The sequence below is a fragment of the Phacochoerus africanus genome, chromosome 15 (genome assembly GCF_016906955.1).
Source record: "Phacochoerus africanus isolate WHEZ1 chromosome 15, ROS_Pafr_v1, whole genome shotgun sequence".
In the NCBI taxonomy this organism is placed as follows: domain Eukaryota; kingdom Metazoa; phylum Chordata; class Mammalia; order Artiodactyla; family Suidae; genus Phacochoerus; species Phacochoerus africanus.
The window spans coordinates 96,984,907-97,004,835 of NC_062558.1; the positions used below are offsets into that span (position 1 = coordinate 96,984,907).

At 33.2% G+C, this 19,929-nt stretch overlaps 1 protein-coding gene and 1 long non-coding RNA gene across 8 annotated transcripts in view; one reads left to right on the forward strand and one right to left on the reverse strand.

The window, feature by feature from the left end:
* PCDH15 (protocadherin related 15) overlaps positions 1–19,929 on the forward strand; it is a 734,454-nt gene that overhangs the window by 681,937 nt on the left and 32,588 nt on the right. For all 7 annotated transcript variants that reach the window (XM_047760762.1, XM_047760764.1, XM_047760769.1 and 4 more), the window contains one exon: positions 9,078–9,166. In XM_047760762.1, coding sequence (XP_047616718.1) covers positions 9,078–9,166 — 89 coding nt within the window. The remainder of the gene's footprint in view (positions 1–9,077; positions 9,167–19,929) is intronic.
* Positions 6,710–19,929, reverse strand: part of LOC125115965 (uncharacterized) — a 118,258-nt gene continuing 105,038 nt past the window's right edge. Inside the window, exon 10 of the long non-coding RNA XR_007132214.1 lies at positions 6,710–6,847. This is a non-coding gene — a long non-coding RNA (uncharacterized LOC125115965). The remainder of the gene's footprint in view (positions 6,848–19,929) is intronic.

Genomic DNA, 19,929 nt, shown 5'->3' on the forward strand with positions numbered 1-19,929 from the left:
AACACATTTCTACTCTTTTCTTAGGTTTTATACAAGCTCATTTTTAGATTATTCCCAAGGGTAGTCTGATATTGACATTTATTCAAAACCTTCAACACCAAAGTCTATCCTACAGAATTGCTACCAACTTTGGAATTGTCAATTATTTGAACTTCTCTCTGATGAAGCTAGTACAAGTTATAAGCATCATTATATTGGAAATATTTGTCACATAAAGACAGAATCAAGTATAATTCTTTTGCTTGTTACAAATTACTAATCTTCAATTTTCAGTGTTCTCCTCATTTAGTTGTTGGAACAAGATTAATCTTCCAGTAGATACAGACATCAATGACCAAGTTTTTCTTCTTAGAAAATGGTGAGGACCAATCACCATGATTATGGCAGATATGAAGGCCAGAGCATTCTCATTTATAAGAGTAAAGCTGCAACAGAATACACAAAGGCCAGTCTAAGCCCCAAAGGTGTTTATATATTAAGGTTGACATTAATTTTTGATCAAATTAATATCAACATTAATATATAAACAGCCCCAAGGCTGTTTATGTATTAAGGTTGACATACATTTTGTATCATATTTGATCAAATTAGCCTTATATAAAATAATATCATTTCTCTTCTGTTATTTAACATATATACACATTGTGCTTTAAAGCTAAAATGTAACTAAGATATTACAAGAACATAAACTATAACTCTATGTTATTTATGTAATATGTGCATAAGCAATGTGAAGTTTATAGTTTTCTTACTTGGACTCTATAAACTTTTGTGTGGAAATTTAAATGTATACCTTTATCCAAAATATATTTAGAAAGGAAGATTTGATTCCAAGTAAACATGAGGTGATGTATTTATAAATCACAATATGTATACACAGAAACCTTCCTAGCAAAATGATCCTTATGATAAAATCTACAATCCTTTCAGTTAAAGGAGGGGAGACATGGAGAGAAATAAGACTTATGTGGAGGGAACAACCTGTGCCGGAACCTAGAAGGAAGGGAGATCATGACAGTTCTGAACAACTGAGAGATATTAACTGAGCTTGGGAGAGTGGGGGAGAGAAAATGAATGAGTGACAGCTAGGGGTAGAAGCAGGTGGCCCATATAAAAAGCATAGGCTATATTACAAATATTGGAGCTTTTTCCTAAAAGAATGGAAAATCATTGAAAAGAGTTGAGTGAAAGTGAATGAAGATACAATTTTTAATTTAGATATGACCTTCTTGCTGAAAGCAAATCTGGTTCTCCTTTGAGGATGCTACTCTACTGCTGCCTTCTCAAGCAGTAGCTTTTGTTTGTATTACTTCCTGTTTTTGTGGGTTGCAGTTTTCATACTACCCACTATCAGAGGAGAGTCCTCAGTGTACAACATTGCTGCTTCTAGACCCTCCCTCCTTCCTAATTCTCATTGTCTGTCACTCACTACCTCACTTTATTGCTGTGAGGTCCCCAACCTTGGGTCAATTCCCACAATATCTCAAGGAGTTTGGCTCCTAGGTTACTATCACTTTCTCCAAAAATCCTCCTCTCCTAAGTTTTGGCATTATCATTATACGCAAAGATGTTTCCCCAGTGTCCTGAACTCACGGTTCCTTGAATGCCTTTCCTCCAATGGCTTTATCCTCCGTCCTATTGGAGTCACTTAGATCCAGTTATTTTTGCCATTACCACTTATTGCAACTCCTCTATAACCTTCATGGCAAACATCCCACTCTTTGACCATCATATCGAATGTGTTCAGCTAACCCCAGCACTCTTATCTCTACCACGACTTTGAAACTATTTTCTGCTTATCCTTCTATATTTTCACCCTCTTCTACCCCTCATATTTTCTCTTTCCTACTTGCCAGATTATAGTGCATTGTCAATTATTATAAGTGGCCAACCACATAAAAACTCAACTTCCTTGCCCTCTCTCTGTATATCACACTCATTTGGAAAAAAAATAAAAATAAAAAAATAACTCTTAGTTAATTCCAACTTTCTCCTTTCTCCAGACCTATACTCATGCCAAATGCCTGCAAAAATATATACAATTATATAGTTATTCTTGCTCTAAATTAACTATGAAAGCCCCCTCCCCATGAGCTCTGATGTGGTCCGGTGACCAAACTGTTATTTCCTGCTCCATTCACATCTTTCTTCTCCTAGAAGAGCTCCTCTCTAACGATCCTCCAGCATCTCCTCATCCTCACTATTGTCTTGTTAGCTGGCCTCCTATTTCACGGAAAGATCAAATTAAAGCATTTAGAAAGATACTTCTACAAATCCCACCACTAAATCCACCTACCTACCAGTAGTTGCATTAACATTTTTTGTCTTATTATTTCCTGTTCATTTAGATGAATTCTCAATGCTTTTATCTGGAGCCATTGCCTCTGTTTGTGCAGCAGATCCAGTTCTGCTCATCAGCACTAGGATACTGTTTCAGCAGTTCTCCTACTTCTTTTATACATTGTTAATATCATGGTTTCCCCCTCTTTGTTTCATTATTCCCCTAACTATGCTATTTTTCCTATCTTCAAAAAATAATAAAAAATCCTCTGGATCTACTTCTCTTTCTAGCTACCACTACATTTCTGTGTTACTCTTTCCAGAAAAAATTTGTTAGAGCTGACTCTAATTTCTTAATTTTTAATATCTAAAACCCTCTTGAAGCAAAATACTTTTCCCAACATTCATCCAAAACTGCTTGTGCCAACATCATCAAGGGCTTTTGCTTATTAAATGTACTGGTAATTTGTCTTCCTCTTATTTGAACCATGAGCAACATTTGATTGATAATTACATTTCCTAGGCTTTCAGGCCACCATTTTCTCTTGTTTATCTCTGATCTCACTATTCATTCCTTCTTAGTCTCTTTCCTTGGTTCATTTTTTTCTCCTGAGCTTTTAGTCGATGTTTCTTAGATTTTACTTTGCCATCTTCACTCACTGATTCAGTAAATTCATCCAGTCCAGCAACTTTAGACTATCACCTATGTATTAAATATAATTTTTTATTACACTAATTTTTCTAATTTTATACTTAAAAAATCTCAAATTTATACCTTCACCCCAAAGCTCATTCTTGCACAGCAAATTCATACATCCAAATATACATGCAGCAGTTACACTTAAATATCCACTAAAGTAATGTTTCCTAAACTGAATTCATCTTTCTCATCTCTTCCACCTATAGTCTCTTCAGTTTTACTCGTTGACCAAATCAATTTTGTATTCCTTAGGCTAAAATTTTCTTAATTCCTTTCTCTATTCAACCACACATTTAATTCCTTGGTATATGCACACATATGTAATATAACATACATATGTTACTCGCATGTGTTACTTACACATTTTTCAATACTTCTGCTATTACAACTTGATTGCACAACCATCATAGTTCACACGTATCATTGCACAAGCACACTAACTTGTCTCATGCTTCCACTCTTGCCCTGCTAAAGTCTGGTTTTAATATAGCGTTCAAAGTGATATCTTAAAATGTGTTTCAGGTCTTGTTATTTCTCTGCTCAGTACTTTCTAATGTCACTGAATTCTTTCAGAGAAATTCTTAAGTCATTATAGAATAGTATAAGGGCCTTGGTAATCTGGCCTCCAACGGTCTCATTTTCTACTCTTCTCCCTTTGAGTACTTCAAACTCAATATTGGCCAATTTGGTGTTCCTTGAATAGCCAGAAATGCTCTCACTTTAGACATTTTGCAGTTGCTCCATCTTGAAGGCTCTTTCCCCAAATGTGTTCAGGACTAGCTCCTTTATCTTCCCTAAATATTTGTAAAAATGCATTTCATAGTGAAGCCTGCTCAAAACATCCTAGTTCATATTGCAACATATTGTGTAACTTTGTACCTCTTTATTGTTTTCTTTTTTCAATGGACTTAGTTATGTTTTTCCCCCCTAAAAAAAACTCCATGAGGACAGGTTTTTAAAATAAATTTATTTATCTGAATTCCTGATGCATTTCAAGCACCTAGAATAATTTCTGTCATATAGTGAGTACTAAGTGCGTACATAATAAATGGTCCCTTTCTTACAATGTAGTTAGCAGTTCTAGAAGTGTTGTGCATGAAACTGAGTGTACCTTAAGTCATTTCAGGGTTCATGAGGTCAAAAGTCTTTTCATAAGGATACTAGGACAGTATTTGCCTTTTTACCATGGTACATTTACACTGCTGCTGCCATTGTATCCTTCATAGCCATATGTAAACAGAAATATAAAAGCCCATTTCAACTAAGAATGACCTTACTTAAGTATTATAACATTAATTTTAACAAATGTCTACTTTTGACTAAACCCTTTTTCTCCAATATTTCTGTAATGAGATAAGAAATAGCACTTCTGATATATAGGGAAGTATCATGGTTGTCTCAGGGAAAAGCTCTATGCAAGCTGCTTTTTTCAAGGATTAACTTTTTATTTGAAAAAATAAGAGATAAAATATGGATATTCAGACTTGAATATTTGATAGGCACTTACACAAAAAGGAATGAGGTGAGACTGTCAATTCAAGAAAAACAGCTGACAGTATTTGTTGCTAATGATAACATTCAAGCCTTCAAGCACAAATTAGAATATTGGGAAGCATGCATTCACCACCATGAACTTGACAGCTTCCCATTACTCAAACACTTTTCAGATGAGATGACTGGTCATATTAAAGAATGTGATTTTTTTTATCTTGATATTGTGTAATGAAATGTGTCAACATTTGAAAAATCTGCAATATTCAGTGAACCTATATTTTCCAAATGACCAATGCAAGATGTTAAAAAATATTCATAGGTAAGAGATACATTCAAAGTGCAAGATAGATAAATATATTTTACTGTAACTAAATATGGTTTTAGCTTTCACATTGAAACTAACCTTGAAGAAAATACCCTTTAGGTTTTGGTAGAGACTAAATTATTTTTAAAAGACTGCTAAGATACCTCTTCCTTTTCAATTAAAGTAAGATTGCATCAGAGATCAATTAGGGTAGACAGTGACCAGTCCAAGCAAGAAATGGTGTGGTTCTCTGGAACTTCACTGTCCAATATATTAGATATTTGCCATGTGTGCCTTCTGAGCACTTGAAATGTGGCTAGGTTGCATTGAGATGTACTGTGTAAAATGCATACTGGACTTTAAAGACTTAGTATGAAAAAAAAAGTAAAACATCTCTTTAATAATTTGCTTTAGATTGATTACATGTTGATGTTGGAATGATAATATATAAAATGTATTGTTGCAAATTAATTTTCACTATTTTTATCTTCCTATTGTGGCTACCAGGAATTTTAATATTATATTCCTGGGATGTTTTTGTGCCTCACATTATATTTCTGTTGGAATACACTATCTAAACTACATGAGAATGGATGGGAGGAAAAAAAGGAGTTACAAGAGGTTTATGAGAAAGAATTAAAAGGATTTATAAATAATAAAATATGTAAATTAGTAACCTCTGTTTTAGGAATTGTGTGCTACACGAATCTATTTGATCGTATTTAGTAATTTTAATCCATTACAAAGCTCAATCCCAAAAATAATATAAACAATTTTTTAGAAATGCTTTATTTGGGAGTTTCCATCATGGCTCAGTGGTAAGGAACCCGACTAGTATCCATAGGATGTGGGTTCAATCCCTGGCCTCGCTCAGTGGTTTAAGAATCCGGTATTGCCGTGAGCTGTGGTGTAGGTCACAGTTGTGTTCAGATCTGCCATGGCTGTGGCTGGGGCTGGCAGCAGTAGCTCTGATTTGACCCCTAGCCTGCAGATTTCCACATGCCCTGAGTGCAGCCCTAAAAAGCAAAAAAAAAAAAAAACCTTTTATTAGTAATCAAGGCATAAAGAACCAAATGAAGCAGTAGCAGTTTTAAAGCAGAATTTTTAAGTGTTTAGTATATTTCTGAAAGTATTTGCATAAAGGCTATCCTAGGAAAGTAACATAAATGAAATGTAGTAATCTTAAGCATATAAATATCTTTGATATAGATGGTAGAAGACACCAATGATTCAGGGATGTAGAATAATTTTTAAAAATCAAAATAAACTATAATAGCTTATTCTATTCAATTGCATTGTCAAAGTTATGTACATTTTACATAAATAATACGGCAGTACTTTAAGGAGGTTTGAAATTTTTTAAGTAATTATTTATAGATAATTTTGAGTCAACTACTTTTGGAGTTAAGTGCAATCTGACTTTTTTTATTTTATCAGAATTAGAAATACGCTATTTTTTAAGAGTACAGAAGTTTATTTTCAAAATAATTGAGATCAAAAAGTATTTTTTATAAAAGTATAAGCTTAATATGTATACCTTTCAGAGGACCTTAAATCTTATTCCATTTTGTTTAACAAATTAAAAATTCCCTTTGAAGTAATGTATCCTTCTGAATAAAGAAAAACTACTATTAGCCCTTTAAAGGCAAATGCTAGAGTTACTTTTATCTGTAAGACCAAATATTGCTTCTAAATAGAGTTCCTAGCACATGAATTAATTGCATTCCAACAGCTTACTTAGAAATCGACTTCTAAAACTCAGAACTTATTTATATAAAGGGAAATTCTGTCATTTCCCTGTACCACATATAACTAGCATTCTAGTTTCTCATTGATCTTCAGTTGGTAAAAATCTTAAAGCCATGTGTATAAATACCTAGATGTTTCATCATGTAACAGAAAACTCCAAAATTTCAATGGTTTACACTAACAATTTTTATTTTTCTATCACATTGCCCAACAATAAGAGCATTTATGGTTGGGTGGTATTCTTGACAGCTCTCGTACAAATGAAGCTTCAGGGACTTGGTTTTCCTTCCATCCTGTGTCTTTGCTCTTCTCTGTGGCTTCTTTATTCAGATAGAGATTGGGAAAAAAAGAAGAGGTTCACACATGGGACAAATTTAAGAATATCTTTTTTTTCCTTTCCACTAACTTTCCATTGATCAGAACTCCATGATATGGCTCCAAGCAGACAACAAAGGAAGCTGAGAAATCTACTCTTGTTGAGATAACAGTCCAGAATTACCATTTATCCCAGACTATTTGCTTTTGATCAGATTTTTTTTTCTTTTTTGACTGCTCCACAGCATATGGAAGTTCCCAGGCCAGGGATCAGATCTTAGCCACAGTTGCAACCTACACCATGCTGCAGCAACAGTGGATCCTTAACTCACTGTGCCAGACTGGGCATCAAACCTGCATCCCAGCTCTCCAGAGATGCTGATGATCCCATTATGGCACAGGGAGAACTCCTGACCAGATTTTTTTTTAACCTTCCCTCATCTAATGATGAAAGAATGGGGAAATGAAGAAGATAAGGAACAAAGAAAGAAAAAAAAGAAGAAAGATATGGAGGGAAGGAAGGAAGGAAACACAGTTACATGTGAGAGTCTCATTTACATTTTTCTAGAGATTTTTACCACATATTTTTACTACTAAAAACTAAAACAAAAAACAGGAAATAAACAAAAAACAATAACGAAAGATTTTAAATATGATTTCTGTTTTTTTTTAATTCAGGACTAATACAAATAAAAAAAGACAGTTACACAAGAACTGTAATAATCTCTTTTCTAATGAACTTGGGGTTTTTTTGTGTGTGAAGACATACTGAAGATTCATCTACATGTTTAAAGAAAATTTAAACAGTTGATCCCAAATGCCTATAATGAGTTAAGGATACAGGGTTTGAACTGCCAATGTCAGCTCTTTGCACATAGGTGGTAATAAGGCAGTACCTGGGTTAATATAGTCAGCACACATGAATTATTAGGCTCACACAATGGTTTGAAAGATTTCAAATTAGTTTTTAATATTTCACATAATGTTTCCTTTCCCCCAAAACAGAAAACTCCAGCAAATCTGGACCTGTTTTCCCACATGCCAGTATTCACTATAGCTGAGTAGTAGCTGACCTCTTATGTCTTATGAGGCTTATGTCTCTGATTTGTCCCAGTTCTATTTCTCTCTATTATTTGAAACATTGGGCTCCTTCACTTACTTAGGTTACCTGCCTGGTCCCTGAAGATATTTGAGTTTGTGACTCCTGATAGGGCATCTATAGGCAGACTTGGAGCCTGTATCAAAATATAATTACTCCCTGGTATAAGTTATATGAAGATATACAGTGCTAAATATACCTCATCCAGAGTATTCAATTCATGGTCCTTGTGCATATGCATTTACACAATTTTAATCATGTGTAATATATGTGTGGAGCAGTGTTTAATTTGACTTTATATCTTCTAAGTCTGTATTGGGTAATAGTAAAGAGTATATGCTCTGGAGCTTGTGCTTAATTGGACCCATTATAAATGTCTCTTTTTTATTAGTTTTTATATTTAAAAACTGGAATAAATAACAGTAATCGTTAGAATTGCATGATTTAAAGCCTGTAGAGTATTGAGAAAACCAGGAAGTGGTACATTGTGAGCAGAGAACAAACACTATTGGTTTTCTTCCATTTTTCTAAATAATGATATAGAAGGAACTCTGTAAATATTACATGAAAGAATGGATTCATAAGCACAATTAAATTAGCTTATTTCAGCCCATCTGTAAGTTTGTATGTATATATATATATATATATATCTGCACAAACATAAAGTTGGCTAAAGCAGACATGAATTCTACATATGGTGATCACGTGGAATGAATTATTCTAACTATTCATATCCCAGATTCTTAGTCACAATGAAAAATCATCTTCTGGGGTTTATAAGCTCTAGCAGCTGGGTTTTCCACTTTCCTGGGTGTTCTTAAATAACCCAATTAAAAAACATACAAAAACACCTCCTACACTTTTGTGAAAACTAGGAAAACAAGCAAACACAAAACCAACAAAAGTCGAAGTCACTTAGAGTTCTATCACCTCGAAGTATACAACTATTCTCTCCTTCTCAACCTGCTCCCACATCTAGTAGAAATTGTGTAGTTAGAAATATCCCTTATCCCTAGATTTCTCAATGGGACACACCGTGTCAATGCATTGTACAGAAGAAAAAAAAAATGTTACTTTTTGATGATAAGAATGTTAACGGGTAAGAGCCACATGAATCCTGTTTTTCCTTCTTTCAGGTCTCTGTGGTCAATCAGCTGGATATGCAAGTCATCGTTTCTAATGTACCTCCTACTCTAGTGGAAAAAAAGATAGAAGATCTTACAGAGTAATGGTTTTGCTTACTTATATATTTATTTTCAAATGGCTATAGCTTTTATTAAATTGGGTCATTTTAATTGTTACCATGTTCATACTAAACATGGATTTTAAAACATCTTCTGAAAAATAATTCAGCTCACTCTTTTACTGAGATTGGAAGCTTCATTTGAAATATGTGAAGATTCTAAGAGAATCTTCAAATAGGAATGAAAATTAGATTGAGAAGATCTTATTATTCAGAATGCTTAGATTGATGGGTCAACATAACCTCAAAATGCTGCATGTGAGGAATAAATCATAACTTCATGATTTGAGTATATATCTTGATTTTGTGGCCCCAGATTATTCAAAAAGCTCATTATCTCACCAATCCAGCTAGGCCAGGGAATGCTGCTTCTCAAATAGTGTGTCTAGATGCTAAAGCTTCTTCTTTTTAAAAACCAAGTTGACTGATTTTAAACAACATATGTTTTAATATATATGCCGTGCCCCTCTGCCTTTTGAACAGTTTACACAAAACCTGGCTGAACATGTTCTGTATTGTTGACTCAAAGTTATGATTATGAATCCAAAGTTCTCTAATACTCTAAATGTTATCTAGAATTATTATAATGCCTTTACTATCTTACTCTTAACTATCCCAACCTAGTCTGCCATGATTTAATAATTTTATAGTAGTATTTACTAGTTATTCTTTGTCTTCTATTGAGTTAATGTTGACAGATGCCAATTACTGTCATTTCGCCTCTTTCTAACAAAGTATCTCACACTTCCCAGTTACCAGAAGAATTTCAGGTAGTCAGATAGCTAACCTCTTAGTAATTATGTGTCAAATAAAATACAATAGTCACTGATTAAGGCACAAGTGACTCCCCTATAATGAAAGCATATATGCTTTGCAGCAATTATTTCTTGATGCTTTCCAAAACTGAACTTTTGGGTATCACATAAAATGTCCTGTGAAAGAGGTGATTATCAACATTTAAGCATGGAATAGCAATCACACAGTGTCTTGTTTATTCTGCAAAAGCGGTTTATCTATGCTTAACCTTTAGTAAAATAATAGCTGATTAAAATTAGAATTATGCCCAACTCTCTCTTAGCTGCTTTAATGCCACCTATTGAAGCAGGCCTTCTCTGATTACACTAGCCAAAAGAGATGACACTCTTTTCAACCTCTAACCCTTTGTTCTGCTTTTGTTCAAAGGATTATCTAATGTTTATATTATGTATCAATTTAAGCTTCATAGGGATAGAAAATCTACTTTTCACTATTATAATTCCAGCTATATAGTAGGCATTTGATGCATTTTAATGACTGAAAGTTTTATACAAGCAAAATCATGATGCCCTCTTCTTCATAGTAAGACAACATTTATGAAAACTGAAAAAAGTGGCACCATAAAAATATAAGTTCATAGCAGTTATATGATTTATTACTCTTACATGGATACGAAGATATGAAGGAAAAAAATCAGGCATCTTCCAAGCCTTGAGAGAAATGTATCATTCTGAAAGGAACTTTGACTATATAATATTGGTTTTGAAACATGAGCTTGGGCAAATAATTTAATCTTCCCCATATTCAGTTTCGCCATTTGTTGGCCAGAGCTGATAAAACTGCTATGATAGAATTGTTGTGAGAACTAAATAATAGAAGCCATCTAGGACACTGGAAATTGTGAACATTCAGTGAATAACATACATTCTATACAAATGATGTTAGTGACCCAAAGTCAATAGGGTAAGGCAGAGAGATACCAGAGTTTTTATGTGTTCTAGTGTAGTAGTTTAGTAGTGAAACTCAGATTATGGATTCAATCAAACAAGTTTGTTTTTTTGTTTGTTTGTTTGTTTTTGTCTTTTTGCCATTTCTAGGGCTGCTCCCATGGCACATGGAGGTTCCCAGACTAGGGATCTAATCAGAGCTGTAGCCATTGGCCTACACCAGGGCCACAGCAACGTGGGATCCGAGCCACATCTGCAACCTGCACCACAGCTCACGGCAAGGCTGGATCCTTAACCCACTGAGCAAGGCCAGGGATCGAACCCACAACCTCATGGTTCCTAGTCGGATTTGTTAACCACTGAGCCACAACAGGAACTCCTCAAACAAACAAGTTTTAATCGTACTATAATTGGATGATCTCTGGGAAAGATATTTAGCACTAATGGCCAAATCTTCAAAACTGGAATAAGGATGGCAATCTTGTATTGCTTTTTTTTTTGTTATTAATAGAATTAAATATAAATTTGCTCGTGCAATAAGCATAGCAGGCAAATGCAGGATTCCTTCTTATAGATTTTTTGGATAATGTGTGTTTTTAATCTGAGATTCTTAGGCACAAAAATTTTAGATTCCTTTAAAAAAATGAACTTGATTTTTTAGAGCAGTTTTCCTCACTAGCCACATCTTGCATCAGAGTGGCACATTTGTTACAATCAATGAACCTACACTGACACCTCATAATCATTCCAAATCCATAGACTGCTCTATGGTTCGCTCTTGGTGTTGTACATTCTGTGGTTTGGGAGAGCAGGTGACCAGTCATGCATCTATATAGCAGCAGTGCAGGATAGAGATCAGAGTGGCTTAGATGGATGGTAGGGGTGGACATAGGGAGGGACTAAGTTAAAGGTATATTTTTGAAAGTACAGCCTATAGAACTTAAGGATTGGACATATGAGAAAGTTAAGAAACAATAATGACTCTTGGGTGTTGGATCTGAGCAAATGAAAAAAATCAAAATAATATTTTGCCATACTTAAACATTGAAGAATTTGATAAAATTATACATGTGAAAGTAATGATAATGTAATCTTGGAAAGGACTGATTTTATTTGGCCATACTTAATTACATTTATTCACATCAATATATGCCCTGGATGTCAGCTCCCTCTTTCACCATCATCCTGCTGATTTCCCAACTTGGTAATATATTAAAATCCCATTTTCTCCTCCCCACAGGCATTTTCTTAGCCTTACATTAAGATTATTTTCTTCTGTCTCATTTTTTCCATGTGAACTGAATATGGTGCTATCCTATCAAACCAATGAAAATCTGTTAAAAAAAAAAAGATAAGTTCAGCTGGGACATATGAAATATATCATTGTACTGAGAGTTTATTTAGCTGTGGAGTCCTTCTTATCTGCTCTGTTCTAAATTGAATTGCTGTATTCCCAATCACATGCCAATTTTTTTTAAAGTGTACTTAACACAAAGATGTAGTCAAACTTGAAGAGGTTATCAAAAGAGAATGACCACAAATGATCTAATTTTATCAGAAAATAAAGCACAGACATTTCAATGTCACAACTTTTGAAAATAATGTTTTCTGAGTTCCTTGATGGGTGACCTAGAAGTTTAAGGATTCTGTGTAATCACTGCTGTGGCTTGTCAGTGTGCTGTGACTCAGGTTCAGTTCCTGGCCCAGGAAATTCTGCATGCCACAGGTGCAGCAACAACAACAAAAAAAAAAAAAAAAAAAAAAGAAAAAGAAAATAAGGTTTTCTGTAATAGGCACATAATAGCTATAAAATAAATTGAAACCATTCATAAAAATAAAACATATACTCAGTATAAAATTAAATCCTTTTTTAATATTCAAGGTAGAAGTGATGTCTTTTAAAAAAAGAAAAAAATTTAAAAATTTTTTTTTAATTTTTAAAAAAAATTTAAAAAAGAAAAATTTTCAAAGAGAAAAATTTGATTTGAATTTGTTCAAAGTCTAGATAAGTCATTGTTTTGACATAAAAGGGGTTCATCTGCTACTCTTTGGGGATTTATTTTGGTAGAGGAAATACTTTGGGGCTTTATTTTGGTGGAGGAAGAAGTAACTTCCTGTCTTTCCAAGAAGAAATCCTTATTTTCAATTCCTTATGTTATAAGAAGTCATAGTTCTTTACAAAATCTACATAGCCTGAATACAATTAAACTTGCACAAAACAATGCTGATACTGTTACTCATGCACACTTCAGAATTAACCAAAGGCAAATTACTGATCAACTAGTTTTACTTTTTCTTAAGATTCCATTGGATATTGATTGAGTAAACAGTTATGTATGCTGATGTGTTTGCTTTCAACAGGTTTATTTCATATTTTAATGATCCTGCTCACCATTCATTAATTAACCCTACTCTCAGAAATTAACAAATTTCTGAATGTTTATAGTCAAAACTAGACCATTTTCTATTGGGAGAAAAAAAACAGTTTTGAAGGAAAATAAATCAGCTTTCTTAATATTTGCCATCTGATATATATATATATATGATATAGAAAATTTTAAATACTTGATTTTGCTCCTCTTTCATTTTTTTCAGCAACATACATTAAAAAAAGAAAAAGAATGGAACTTAGTTACATTTGGATAATATCGTTTGTCAGATTCAGTATTTTTTGTTTTTTTCTTGCCTTTTTTCAGAAACAATGAAAACAAAGCCATAAACAAGCACATACTTTTTATAATTCCATTGAGGATATTTTAATTTTACTTTTATTTTATTTTATTATTTTTTTTTCTTTTTGCCTTTTCTAGGTCTCCTCCCGCGGTATATGGAGCCAGGCTAGGGGTCGAATCGGAGCGGTAGCCACTGGCCTACGCCAGAGCCACAGCAATGCGGGATCCGAGCCGCATCTGTGACCTACACCACAGCTCACAGCAAGGCTGGATCCTCAACCCACTGAGCAAGGCCAGGGATCAAACCCGCAACCTCATGGTTCCCAGTCAGATTCGTTAACCACTGAGCCATGACGGGAACTCCCTTACTTTTGTTTTAAAATAATGTTCAATATAGTTGAGCAATTGCTACTGTTTTTAAGAACTGTTTTTAAGAAGAGGTAAGTAGGATCTTCCTTAGCTGAAAATATAGTTTAATGGAAGGCCAATTAAAAACACTATTTTTTGAGTTTTAGAATAGACAGATACATTTTTACATTGTCTTTGCTTTCCTTTTAAGAAAAATACAAACATGAAAAAAACATAGTGTTGGAACAAGTATTCTACTTAAGAAAATAGCGAGCTTAAACAGTAGATTGAGCTAGACTGCGGAAAATAAAAGTAAATTTAATTCACAAGTGACAGTTGTAATGAAGGTACCAGTATATTGGCTGTGATATTCTTATTTTAACTTATGATTTGTGCTATAATTTTACAATAATTTGAATAAATATTTTTTAACATATGATGGAGGAAAACATTAACTTATACAGGTGTATTCTATGCTGTAATTTGAGGGAAAGTGGTTACTCATATTCCGAAGGTAAAAATCCATTAACAAAAACTGTGAAAAAAGGCACTTTTCTGCTTCAATATATATTTTCCTCAAAAAATATTTGAAAACACGACTGGAGAAACTAAAGACGGAAGCAGAGAAAGGTAAAGTGTTATCTCTGTTTTATCTATCTTTTCCCAAATAACATATCATTTAGTTCAATTTATTTTTCAGAGCTTTTCTTGCAACAAGTAGAAAATAACTAGAAAGAAGTTGCAAGATAAAAGTAAGTGCATGATATATGGTTCCATGAAAACATTTGAATTATAGTTGCTTTCTAAAGATTTCCGAAATACATAGTGGGCATTTATTTCTTTCCAAATTCTTCTTTCTGTCATATTCTTTTATGTTTTATGGCCCAGAAGTTTTGCCAAGTAGAACATCTTACTATCTTTTATAATTAGTCCCACCCATGGTACAAGGTAAATGTATTGTTTGCTTGTGCAGCCACTCAATTCAGACACCTGATCAGCAAGAGCCAGTTCCTCTGTTCTCTTAAGCATATTTATAATTCTTCTCTTCACTTCCTCCAGGGTCTACATGATTTACCTTTCTGTGATGCTGGTTTTTAACGCAAGAAATAAATTCAATCGTGTTTATATGACAATTCCATTTGTATCAGCAGCAATACAAACTATATTTTAGATACTTTCACTTATGTCTAAATTATAGTAGAGGCCACTTTTTTAATGTTCAACATTATTTAATAATTTAAGGCAGCTTATGATAATTCATCCAATGAAACAAGGTAAATATATTTAACATGAGTCATAAAAGCATAGCAAACAGAATAGAAATTACAGGAGTCAAAGTGAGAATAGTAACAGAGATGCTACAAAGTCCTGCAGAGTCACTATAGAGTGGTAAACAAGCTTGATTTTCATCATTTTAAGGCCAAAGTGAAGAAAGCAAGAAAATTAACATATAAAAATATAAGGCAGTTACAAAATTCAAAAATACCAAACCACTTTTGATGGAAAGGCAGCACTATTTCTGAGTGAGATGCCAGATTGGAGGAAAATGTTTTTATCCCGTGGGACATCATAGAAAGAATATCTCCTAAGGTCATGAAGAAAGTGCTCCATGGAAACCAGAACATTGCTGAGGATACGGTCTGGGTAGTCTCTACAGGTCTGTGTTAACGGAGGATATAAGTTCAGAATATTAGGAAAGCCTGTGCTGTATTGCATATCCCTCTGGCCATCTGCACTGCCTATTGATTCTTTTAGCCAAGCTTTTGAAAAAATATCGACAAGTACCTGGAGTGGAACTCCTTATGTGCTAGTTAAATATAAACCATTTACTTCAACAGAAGGCTAAGCAGGGTTTACAATCATGAAATCTGAGCAGTTTCTACAACCACCACAGCAAATAGCTAACATTTGTGGTGCACTTTTTATTTGTTGGGTTTGGGGCACTTAATGGGAGTTATCTAGTTAATTTATCACAGAGACCTTTGAGGTAGATATGATCACTTTCCCCAGTGTACAGATGAGTTCCCTAAAATTTGAGACGTTGGAATAATTTCCACAAAGACACAGCCAGCCAGTGGTGAAGATTAATTTGAACCTATGTGTATGGGCCAGCAGTATGCTGGGTTCCTAACCACTTCCTCTGTATAATGGTTATTGGAAGGCAAACCTAATTAAAAATCCAATCTATTTTTTCTTGGGAGTGAGCTGTCCTAGGAAACAAGGCCAGAAATGCTCATTAGATGATAATTTAAGCTTGGCTTATTCACACATATAGGTAACCAAGAAGATGGCTGATGTAATAATTTTAGTATTAAAATAATAAAAGTTAAATCAGCCGTAAGTATCTGTTTTAGTTATAAAACTATTTCAGTAAAGGTAATAGTTATAAAACTATTACCTTGAGTTTATTTCAGTTTTTGTTATAAAACTATTTCAGTACACTTAATTTTTTTATAATGCAATTTCTGGTTGAAACTAATTGAAAATGTGCTTATAGGTAACTGGATAAAATAATGTTATAAATTAAAACTTAGGGGCCTCAACCCAAAATAACTTGGTTTAATAATAAGTTAGTTAACTGAAACAGTTTTTTAATTGGTACCCTTAGTTTGTGATTAAAAAAAAAAAAAAACTTTTCGCATAGAAAAAGTTTTAGGTAATTATGCCTTTCAAGGTTTATTTTAAGAAATTAGTTTAAATTAGAAACTAGTTTAAATTTTAATTAGTTATCATGTGGTAGTATATATATACATGTTATATATACATATATTTACATGTAAACATGTTATAAAACATAACATGTAAACACACATATATGTAAACATGTAATGTGTATGTTAATTATATTGATGTGTTTCCTTAGAGCCTTTGAAACTTTGTCTAAAGATCACATTATAACATATTACTAAATATTATGTGTATGTTATAGATCTTTTAACTAGGGTAGAATAATAAATCCTAATGAAAATTTAATTTTTATTTAACAATTATAATCAAAATACCAATTATTTTGTACTATACTTGCTTCTTAGAAGATCAGAAAGTTCTTTGTTTTGAGAAATTTTGCCATAATCAAGTACTATACTGCCATATTCGATTGTACTACTTGTAATTTATTTATTTTAAAATTTTTATTATAGTTGATTTACAGTGTTGTTTCAATTTCTGCTGTACAGTATAGTGACCCAGTCATGCATTATTTTTCTCATACTATCTTCTATCATGTTCTACCCCAAGAGATTGGATATAGTCTCCTGTGCTATACCATAGGACCCATTGCTTATCCACAGCAAATGTGATAGTTTTCATCTACCAAACCCAAACTCCCCGTCCATTCCACTCCCTCCCCCTTCCCCTGGCAACACAAGTGTGTTCTCCATGTCTGTGAGTCTGTTTCTGCTCTGTAGGTGATTCATTTGTGCCATATTTTAGATTCCACATATAAGTGATAACATATGGTATTTGCCTTTCTCTTTCTGATTTACTTCACTCAGTATGAGAGTCTCTAGTTCCATCCATGTTGCTGCAAATGGCATTATTTCATTCTTTTTTATGTCTGAGTAGTATTCCATTGTGTATACATACCACATCTTCCTAATCCATTCATCTGTCGATGGACATTTAGGTTGTTTCCATGTCTTGGCTATTGTGAATAGTGCTACAGTGAATATAGGGGTGTATGTGTCTTTTTGAATGAATTAACACATATTTGAAGCAATATATTGCTTTGAAGAATTTAGGTTCATGGTACTATTAACATTATATAAACTTAATTACAGACATCTCCCTTAATACAGTATATGAGTATGATAACAGATATTGCAGATTGATAAATAATATTATGTATCTCTATGTGCATATGTATACATATATAAATTATACAACTTTCTTATTAATTAATGGCTTTAAACAAAATATCATATACCATAATTTGACAGTGACCTTGTAGCATGCAAATACTTTAGATTGGTAGGCTGCAGAGTATGTTTGTTCTTGATGAAATTACATGATGTAAATTTTCATGACATTTGATTCTAAATTGTATGTGTGAATTGACTTAATCTATTAGTAAATTAAAGAAAAATATATTAAGAGAAATTTAAATATCAGTATTTACTTGAGCCAGTTCAAAGTAACATATCGTGTGTGTGTGTATATATATACGTAATGGAGACAGACACTGAAGAAATGCATAGGTATATTAACAGATGATAAGTGGAAAGATTGACTTTTACCAAATGTGCTCATATTTTAAAATAATTAAATTTAGTTTTATATATCAGAAAAGATAAGGAAGGAATTCAAATACGGACATGTACACATTTTGCTTTCTCATAACAGATAATTCATCCCAAAATATCTTTAAGTGTTTAAGAAAAAAATATTCCCGGAAACTACATTGTTACATGTTTTAAATGATGGAATTCATTTTCAGATTTAATTGATTTATGATTCCCTGATACCATGAAGGATTTAATACAGTTATATTTCATTCCACATCTAACTCTTTAGGCACAAATGACACACTTGTCTGTGCAATATTGCACAGAAATGTTAAAAAGACACAAGCTCAATAGGCAAGTTACTTTATTGTAAGAATAGACAAGTTTCTTTACTGTATATGTATTTCATTGCCTTTGTATATCTGTGCATATGTAAAAGATTTCCTTGGGACATATTTAATCACTGTATAAGTACATTGTAGCTGTTAGAAACTACTAAAGTGCAGTATTGGCACAGATACCTACCTTCTGCCATATATTTAACAAGGTATTCACATTTGTTTGTTTTTTGGTATCTGAACTAATAGTACTAGTGATAAATATGCTTTCTTAATAATTCCATAAATTCATTAAATGTCTCAAATGAGTTAAATACAAGAAGCTTATCTATGAAAACATTTAAGCCAAATTAAAACCCTAATCATATCCTATGAATTAGTAACTACGTGCCAAAAACTGTGTAAAGATTTTAGCAAAAACTTCATTTAATGCACCCAACAATCCCATGTGGCAAATGATTTCCTCATTTTGTAGTTAAGGCAACTAAGACCTTGAGAGCTCAAAATTACTTGTCAAAGGTTATGCAGTTGATAAGTTAAGGAAAACTGAAGCCAAACCTCAGCGTTCCTCACCACTATGTTAATCATTGTTTGTGCCTCCTACAAAATGTCAAGAGTGTAATGTGGTTTGACTCTGGGGCTTTTCTTATTTTTATTAAGTGAGCATAAGTCTCTCAAGAAAATAATTTTAAAACACAGGCTGAATGATATTAGACAGCCTAAATGTCCCAGTACAGCCATTCTCCTCAGTTTCCTGGGAGGCAGCATTCAACTACAAACTGGTATTTCCAAGTGGATTCCCTCCCCCTTCTGTTTTCCACATTTTCTTTTCTTTATTCTTTAGCAAGGATCACATCAGTAAAGATACTCTAAGTCAGAGAGATCAGTGGGTATGGTTGATGGAGAGAAAAGGAAAAGAAATAATTCTTCAGTAAGAGAGATTTCAGCTATGCTCCTCTATACAAATTTAAAAGCAAACAAGCAAACACTTGATTACATTGGCTGTGTCCCCTGCTGTGAACTCCAGACTTGTGTCTAATGGTACAGCCCTTTCCTCTAAAATTTAGTATCCCAGTAGTTCTTTAAATAAGGGCAAACCAAGCACACAGCAGACTCTGAAAGCCACAATTTTATGTTTTAATAGAGCAGAAAGCAAGTCAATTTTGGCATCTGAAGTAAAAGTTATTTCCTATGGTATCAAAGGACTTTAGAATATATTACCCCCTCTTCCCTCAAAATGCCTCACAGCTTGGACTCCAAAAGGAACATTGAATCTATAGATAAATTTTAAGATATTTGCCATGTATAGTTATTAAAATTAATTCATTTACATATAGATATCTATAAATATTTAATAATATGCATTGTAATGTTAATCTTTAAGGATTCATAATATAAGGTTTTTAATAAGGAAAAGAACATTAAAGAAATTACCACTTGCAGCAATACAGATAACAGTTA